The sequence below is a fragment of the Hemitrygon akajei genome, chromosome 9 (genome assembly GCF_048418815.1).
Source record: "Hemitrygon akajei chromosome 9, sHemAka1.3, whole genome shotgun sequence".
Taxonomy (NCBI): Eukaryota; Metazoa; Chordata; class Chondrichthyes; order Myliobatiformes; family Dasyatidae; genus Hemitrygon; species Hemitrygon akajei.
The window spans coordinates 96,347,375-96,356,598 of NC_133132.1; the positions used below are offsets into that span (position 1 = coordinate 96,347,375).

The following is a 9,224-nucleotide window of genomic DNA, read 5'->3' on the forward strand; positions in this document are numbered from 1 at the left end:
CATCATTAAGGACCCCCATCACCCAGGACATGCCCTCTTGTCATTGCTACCAATAGGGAGGAGATACAGGAGCCTGAAGACACACACTCTAAGTTTTAGAAACACTTTCTTCCCCTCTATCATTCTGAATGGAAAATTAATCAACTACCTCATTATTTTTGCTCTCTTTTTGCATTACTTATTTAATGTAATTTTTATGTATTTATTGTAATTAATAGTTTTTTTATGTACTGCTTTAAAACAACAAGTTTCATGACATATGTTAAACCTGATTCTCATTCATCAGCCTTGCTTTGGGTCTCTCCTGATGCAGGGTTTCGACACAAAGCATCAACTACCCTTCAGCCTCCACAGATGCTGCTTGACCTGCTGAGTTCTTCCAGCAGTTTTTTTTCATTCCAGATTTCAGAAACAGTACACACTTCTGTCTACACCTATTAGAGTTTCTTCCATATTAGGAGAATTGCAGGGATGTGTTCTCCTGGAGTAACTGTTTATGTGCTTAGTTAAATTATTTATTATGTTACTTAACCAGTTGTAAAAGTTAGTCCTTTCATACTGGAAGATATTATATCTCATACCTTGAATACTGAATTAGGGAAAATATATTAATAAATATGTTCATATTATATACAGACAATTAATACCAAATCTAGGATTTCTGGGTGATCAAACATTTTAATTTCATCCCCCATTTTCATTCTGACCTGTCGGTCCATGGCCTCCTTTTCTGCCTGAGGCCACTCTCAGGTTGCAGGAGCAATACCTCATATTCCACCAGGGTAGCCTCCAACCTGACAGCATGAGCATCGATTTCTCTAACTTCTGGTGATTTCTCACTCTTTCTCTCCCCCCCCCCCCCCCCCACTTTTTCCATTCTTCACTCAGGCTCCCCTTTTACTACTTCTCACCTGCCTGTCACCTCCCTCTGGTATCCCTCCTCCTTCCCTTTCTCTCATGGTTCATTCTCCTCTCCGATCAGATTCCTTCTTTTCAGCCCTTTACCTACCACCTATCGCCTCCCAGTATCTCACTTCATTCCGCCTCCCCTCACTTGGCTTCACCTATCACCTTCTAATTTGTACTCCTTCTTCCCCCCCCCCCCCCCAACACCTTATTTCGGCTTCTTCCTCCACCTTTTCTAGTCCTGATGAAGGGTCTCAGCCTGAAACGTCAATTCTTTATTCCTTTTCTTCGATGCTGCCTAATCTGCTGAGTTCCTCCACCATTTTGTGTGTGTTACTCTAACAGATGTGTACATGATTGCTGACTGCTTATTAAACTATGCTTGCTGTAGAGTAGTTACGACAAGAGAAATCTCTGATAAACCCTCACTCAGGGAATAGGTTAGCCTTGTAGGAGAACGATCAACATTTGAAGACATTCATTTATCATACTTCAGAAGAGCATGGACCAGTATTAATAAAATATTAATCCAGTTCTTCATATAATAATCTAGGTAACACCAATCCAGGGAAGCAAATTGCGACCGCCTGGGTATCTGTCGGGAAAGAGTTTTCATTCTGGAGAGGACAGCGGCTTAACATCAACTCCTCCTTCAAGGGGAAGGTCACAAGTACCAGGTCAGTGTTTTGTGGTAACTAGAATCTTATCGCTATCTGTACTTTTAGAGTTTGAAGTCTCAAGAGTCATTGATGATGAAATGGGAATTTAAAAAAATAATTCATCCAGTCCTCCTACACCTGACTTTGCTTGCTGACAGCTGTTGGTTCAGAACAGAGGATTGTGTCGAGATCAAATATAACTGGAAAAACTTAGAAAGTCGAACAATTATCTGTGGAGAGAGAAACAGACCAAACTTTACAAGTATATGGCCTTTTGCTAGAACAGTAAACAATCAGTTGTGAGCAACTTCAGAGTTTGATGAGAGAGATTAAATGGTATAATGGGCCAAAATGTGATATCGGCGCCACAGTGAGACACTGGCCGACCGAAGTGCAGTCTGTTCTGACATCCTGAGCAGTGCAGCACCGAGGTCTGGAATGTGCTGAACACTCGGTGGAGGCTCTTCCAGCCTCCTATTTGGTCCCTGGGCTCCTCACTGAGTCAATGGACGTTTTGCGAGTGACCGAGCTGAGGAAATGGATATACTTTCTATCCAGCGCCCCACCGCTGCAAACCCAGTTCATCTGAAGTTTCACTAAAAACATGTTTAGGTAAGGTTTTCTTAAAAAAATTTCTGTATATTTATGTTTCAACTAGTTATTTGATCTAGGTTTAATTTAAATAATTAATCTTTAAAGATTAACTTTATTTGTCAAATGTACATCGAAACAGTGAAATGCATCCATTTTGCATCAACAACCAATGCAGTCTAAGGACCTACTGGGGGCAGCCCACAAGTGTCTCCCTGCTTCTGGATCCAACATGGCAAACACACAACTTGCTAACCCTAACCCTGCAAGGGGTTCGAATGTTCTCTCCATAGCTGCGTGAGTTTGTTCAGGTACTCCAGTTTTCTTGCACGCTCCAAAGCATACAGGTTCGTAGGTTAATTAGTCACACTGGTGTAATTGGGCGGCATGGTCATGTTGAACCCCTTGTGTTCAGAATGTGGAGGGGGGGGATGGAATCAGAACATCCAAAAGAAGCCCAAACGGTCAGGTGGAGACATGCAGACTCCCTATAGACAGCAGCGGGAGTTGAACCCATTTGCTGGCACTATAAATCATTAGTTACCATGTTCCCCTTGTCTTCAGTTCTTTCCAAATGTGCTCAGAGACCATTCAGAAGCACTGGCAAAACAAATGCCACCATATTCAGTGGCTTTGCCCACTTGCTTGTCGTTTGTGTTGCAGAACAATTACCCAGTCAAGGGGGAGGGGTGCTGGATCTGGTCCAGTACAATCTAGTGCAAAATTGCAAAACAAGAGTGATTTGTATTTGGACAAGCAACGACGTAAGTGGGAATAGCAGAGTCACAGTAAGCAGCTATTGTTTCAGACAGTACGGTGGTTGGTCATGGCTGACATTGTTGAATCGTGAGTCTGGAAGGCTGTTACTGTTAGCAGAGCTGGTTTGCCTGGAGCTTTTGTTGAACTTTCATAGGAGACTAAGGATGATGAAATCAGTTTGGGTTGAAAATAGAAAGGCAGGGTGACCAGAATCTGAAGGCAAGAGCAGTAAGCCCTCTTCATTGGTCTTGCAAGTAGGAGTATAAATATGGAAAATGGGATAAATGTAGTTAAGGCTTCAGTCTACCTTAACAGAAGGGATTTATTGGATCAGTGGAAAGGAAATCATACTGGCAGAATCAGGAGGATCTGGAAGAATGGGACAAAATTTTTAACCAAAGCAGAGGATAGTAAACATGGCTGTGGGAACTAACTCCCTTCTAGAGAGAGATCGGTTTAAAGGAAAGTGGAGGGCTGTCATTTAATTTTTTTTATTTAGAGATGCGGCACAGTAACAAGCCCTCTGGCCCAACATGACCACGCCGTCCAAGTACACCGGTGTGACTAATTAACATGTATGCTTTGCAATGTGGAAGCAAACTGGAGTACCTGAGCATACTCAGGCAGTTACAGAGAGAACATACAAGCCCTTTGCAGACAGCGGTGGGAATTGAACCTGATCGCCAGCACTGGAATAGCTTTGTGCTAACCGCTACATTACAATGCTGCCCACTTCTAGTATGTTGGTGGTGACTGGAGGTGTAGGGTTTTAAACATTCTTAGTGAAAAGGGGACTAAAGTTCAAAGTTAATTTATTATCAAAGCACATATATGTCACCTTATACAACCCTGATCTTCATTTTCTTGAAGGCATACTCAATAAATCCATAGTAGAACAGTGACGATATTGAAAGACCGCACCAACTTGGGCGTCCAACCAGTGTGCAAAAGACAACAAACTGTGCAAATACAAAAATAAATAAACAGTAAATATCAAGAATGTGAGATGGAGAGTCCTTGAAAGTGAGTCCATTGGTTGTGGGAACATATCAATGATGGGGCAAGTGAAGTTATCCCCTTAGTTCAAGAGCCTGCTGGTTGAAGGGTAATGGTTGTTGATGAACGTGGTGGTGCAGGTCCTGAGGCTACTGTATCTTCTTCCTAATGCTGGTAGTGAGAAGAGACATGTCCTGTGTGGTGGCGGTCCTTGATGAATGCCACCTTCCTGCAACAGCACTTCATGTAGATATTCTCAATAGTGGGGAGAGCTTTACCCATGATGGACTGGACCGTATCCATTACTTTTTGTGAAACTTTTTGTTAAAGGCATTGGTGTTTCCATCCAGGCTGTGATGCAGCCAGTCAATATAATAAAAGTTTGTCAAAGTTTTAGATGTAATGCCGAATCTCTGCAAACTCCTAAGGAAGTAGAGGCTCTGCTGTGCTTTCTTCATAATTGCACTTACATACCAGCCCCAGGACATGTCTTCTGAAATAATATCACTGAGGAATTTAAAGTTGTTGACCCTCTCTGCCTCTGATCCTCTGATGAGAACTGGCTCGCATTTCCTCCCCTGCAATCAATAATCTGCTCCTTGGTTGTGCTGATAATGAGCAAGAGGTTGTTGTTGCAGCACCACTCAGCCAGATTTTCAATCTCTCTCCGATATGCTGATTCGTCACCACCTTCGATTCAACCTACAACAGTGGTGTCGTCAGCAAACTTGAAAACGGGCATTGGAGCAGGGCTTAGTCACACAGTCATAAGTGTAAAGCAAGTAGAGCAGGAACACCTTTGCTGATGGAGATCACAGAGAAAATTTAGTTGCCAATCTGAACTGACTGGGGTCTGCAAGTGAGGAAGTTGAGAATCCAATTGCACAAGGGGGTATTGAGGCCAAGGCCTTGGAGCTTATTGATTAGATGATGGTTGAATGTCGAGCTCTAGTCAATAAAGGGCATCCAGATGTATGCATGTTGCTGCCCAGATATTCCAGGGTTGAGTGAAAAGCCAATGAGATGGCAGCTGCTGTAGACCTGTTGTTCCAGTAGGCAAACTGGAGTGGATCCAAGTCACTTCTCAGGCAGGAGTTGATATGTTTCATCGCTAACCACTCATGATTTAATAGGAAACTGGGATTTAATAGGGAGAGATTTAATAGGAAACTGAGGAGCAACTTTTTTTAAATACAGAGGGTAGTGTGTATATGGAATGGACTGCCAGAAGAACTGGTCGAGGCAACTACAAGAATGGCACTTGCGCAGGAAAGGTCCAGAGGGATGTGAACCAAACACAAGCAGCTGGGACTAGGTTTGATGGCAACTTGGTTGGCAGGGAACAGTTGGACTGAAATGTGCTGTGTTACTCTGACTCTTTAACTCAATACCTAATCACTTAATGTTTAAAATTGAAGGATACAGTTGTCTTTGCAGGGTTGCCCTGAGTCATTCAGTGGCAGGGTGTCTAAAATGTGAGATGTAATCTGGATTTTCATCTTCTTACAATGCATTAAGTTATTTATTTAACCTAATATTTCTGTGTATTTAATCCAGTCTTGGAGTCAAGAAAAGTCCCAAGTCGTCCCACAAGTTGTGCAGGGAGTAAGGCCGGCAGTAGAGCAAGTAGTCGCCGGGGCAGCGACGCTTCCGACTTCGACATTTCAGATATTCAGTCTGTGTGCTCGGATGTTTCAGAGACAGTGCCTGAAACCAGCAGATCAGGGTCACGAGCAGGATCTCGGCCATCTTCAGCGAAACCGTCAAAAATCCCTACGCCGTCGAGGAGGTCCCCAGCAACTAGAAAACTGAGTGCAGCCTCCAAAAGATAGTGTGATCTCAGAGGCGAATTCCTGAGTTAATTCTTGATGCAGTCCTTGAGATGTAAAATATTCTGTAGAATCTGTTGTGAAATAATGCGAGAGGTGAACTTTTGATGCTGCAGAATGGCCTTATTTGTGTGTTTGTCTTGTAAGGTATATTATTTTATGTGAATAAATATTCTGTTAACTTTTTTTCTTTGATGCCATATCCTCTGGAGGGAAAATTAAAAGAGCTTTTAAGACAGATGTAAGTTAAACTAATATTTTTACATGTAATGTAGAATTGGGTAACTATTACTGAAAGTTGTTTTGAATGTACGATAATGAAAACAAAATCCCAGGAACGTGTCTTGTCAATGAGCAGGCCTTTATCTCAACGGTTTGCTAACCACTCTTGATTACCTCGTGCACAATTCTAATGAGGCGATGCTGAATATTATGAAATAACTTTATTTGCTCGGAGCTGATTTTTTTCTGAATTACATACAAAGCAAATGTCTGTGTCCCAGGTAAAAAGGGATGTAAAATGCCAATCAGCATTACCTTAATGTAGTGAACTGAATTTGCTCTGAATCATTTAGTTAACACATTCATGTCGGCTGTTAAGAAGACACTTTAAAAACGAAGCCCTGCAGCATTTGTGTCATTTAGCTGAGATCAAACTGCCATTATTAAAACTCTCCTGCCCTCCCACAACAAGTAATTTGTACTACTAATAATTAATATATTAAGTATGAAGTGTTGATGTCAATGTGAAATTTTCTTTTGCTTGAGTGGAGGATAATTGTATCATTGATCCCATTTTTTTTATTAAAGCAGAGTTGCTTGCCATAAGTCACAAACTGAATCATCCCTATTTGTTCCTTTTATAGTAACATTTAATGTGAAACTATTTTTAAAAAATATGCTGATGTCAGTAAAATGAGTAGGAATTCCCACAGATGCTTAGATCATTTATTTTTTGAATATGACAGTTTATGTTTGAGTTACACTTTATCAATGTCAAGATTGCAGATTTGCATCTCAGGATTAGGATGAAATAACACAACCTGCATGTTATGGCACCTTTCATGTAGAGGATGGGCACTGAGCCCAAAAGGACATATTGGGAGATGAAAAGAATTTGGCCAAAGATTGAACTCTGAGGGTCTGAAAGGAGGCACATGAACTTAGAGATGATTCCCAACTATGAAGCCAAGCAACTGAAGGCACAGTGTTTTCCTGAGGTGCAGTAAAAGAAAGAAAAATGCAGAAGATGTTGGAATCAAGAGTGACGAGTTTGAGAAGAGGGGCAGCACGGTAGTGTGGTTAGCGTAATGCTGTTATAGTGCTAGTGACAAGAGTTCAATTCCACTGCTGGCTTTAAAGAGTTTGTACATTCTCCCTGTGATCACATGGGTTTCCTCTGGGTGCTCCAGTTTCCTCCCATGTTTCCAAGACATTGGTTAAGCAGTTAATTGGATGCATGTGTGTAATTGGGTGGAGCAGGCTCTTATGCCAGAAGGGCCTGTTAACCGTACTACATCTCTAAAAGATGGGTCGGGCTGGAAGATAGGTATTTTAACCATTAAATTTTTTAGATTTGGTCAATAATGGCAAAGCCAGTATTCTTTCCTATCCTCAATTGTTCCTGAGAAGATGGGAATGAATCTTCCCCAAGTTGTTGCAGTACTGGTGAAGAAACAGCCCAAAGATGTTAGGGAAAGAGTCGCAGGACTTAGATCCAGCAAAGATAAAGGAATGTTTCTATATTTTCAAGTTAGCATGATGCACATTTGGAAGCGATGCTACAGATCCCACTCATCTGCTGTACTAGGCGGTAGAGCTCTCAGGTTTGGAAGGCAAGTTACTACGGTGTGTTCTTCAACTGGAACACCCTCCCCCCAAAAAGAGAGAGAAATCTGACGATCCACCAGTATTGGAGGGATTGAGTACTTGGCCGACTGGATGAGGTGCTAATCAAACTGGCTCACTTTGTTCTGGATGGTGTTGAGCTGAGTTTTGTTGACTAATTTGGGCAAGTGGAGAATGTGGGCAGCAGTTTGAATGAGGCAAGGTTTACAGAAGCTCCAGACACCATCAGAATACTGTGTAAAGATAACAGAGTGATGAGAATTATAACAACAGGTGGCCTGAAGCTGCCTTTCTGACACGGGTCAGAGACTCAGCTCAGGATCACAGATAAATGAGCTTCAGCCTGAAATGATTGTTGGGGATGTCAGAGTCTGGCATTAAGAGCTCAAACATTGGGTGCATTCAGAAAAGAGAAACACGAGGCTTTCATCAACAGAAAATCGGCTGTGTTCCGGCATTGGGTGTGGACCAATTTGATAGAACAGTGGAAAGGGAGGGAATGGTGATGTAAAGCTGGCTACCTCAATGAACTAGCAACACGTCGGAAATGTTTGGATATGAATCACCGTGACATGGAAAGGTATGGGCCAGGCGCTGGTAAGTGGGATTTGCTTGATAGCTGGTCTGAATATTGTGGGCCAAAAGGCCTGTTTCTGTGCTGTAGAAATCTAAAACCCATTTGGAAAATACCTGCAGATAGTACTGTTATCGTTGTGACAGAGAAACCACTCACTGTATAATGTAACTAGTGGACACCATAAGACAGAGGAGCAGAATTAGTCCATTTGGCACATCAAGACTGTTCTACTGATCCATCGTGGCTGATTTATTAACCCCATTCTCCTGCCTTTTTTCCATAACCCTGATGCCCTTACTAATTAAGAACTTTAAATATACCCAATGGCTTGACCTTCACAGCCTTCTGTGACAATGAATTCCACAGATTCATCACCTTCTGGTAATGAAATTCCTCCTCATCTCTGATCTAAAAGGACGTCCTATTCTGAGGCTGTGCCCTCTCGTCCTAGATTCCCCCATATAGAAAACTTCCTTTCCACATCCACAGTCCACAAGTGGCTGCCTATTAGTCAGTCCTGCCCTCGGGTGCTGTTGGTGTGGAGTTTGTACATTATGGCTGAGACCTCCTGGTGTTCCATTGATTCTCACCTCCCAAATACATGGAGACTGTTCGGTTAGCCGGTGACTGTTTATAGACCCTTGTACGTTACAGAATCTGGGAGGAGGTGATGGGAATGCGGGGAGAATAAAACATGAGCATAGTGTAACTGGATGGATTGAAAGGTCTATTAAGAAAATACCCTGCCCCACCAAAAAATAGAGACTGGAATCCGATGCTTTTTACTGGTGACAGGAGCTCCTAAAGATTCTATTTTCAAGATAAATGAGAATACTATTTAGCCCAATGTTTAAAATCGGTATTCTTTTAAATATGATTGGTAGAGGTTACAGGGCATTCAGCCCCTTGGAGTGCACCCCCATACCCTGCTGTTGTAGACACAGCCTGTCTGGGACAGATAGGATTTAGAGGAATGGGCTTAACTAATGCTGGGGTGGTGGGGGGGGGAGCGGCTGAGGCTGGGAGGGAGTCAGAGAGCCATGCCTGGCTGTGACCTGC

The 9,224-nt window shown here is 42.4% G+C and overlaps 1 protein-coding gene across 6 annotated transcripts in view; it reads left to right on the top strand.

The window, feature by feature from the left end:
- Positions 1–6,576, top strand: part of dst (dystonin) — a 579,575-nt gene extending 572,999 nt beyond the window's left edge. For all 6 annotated transcript variants that reach the window (XM_073056532.1, XM_073056533.1, XM_073056534.1 and 3 more), the window contains 2 exons: positions 1,460–1,583; positions 5,469–6,576. In XM_073056532.1, coding sequence (XP_072912633.1) covers positions 1,460–1,583; positions 5,469–5,743 — 399 coding nt within the window. In that variant the 3' untranslated portion in view covers positions 5,744–6,576. The remainder of the gene's footprint in view (positions 1–1,459; positions 1,584–5,468) is intronic.
- Positions 6,577–9,224: the final 2,648 nt, after the last annotated feature.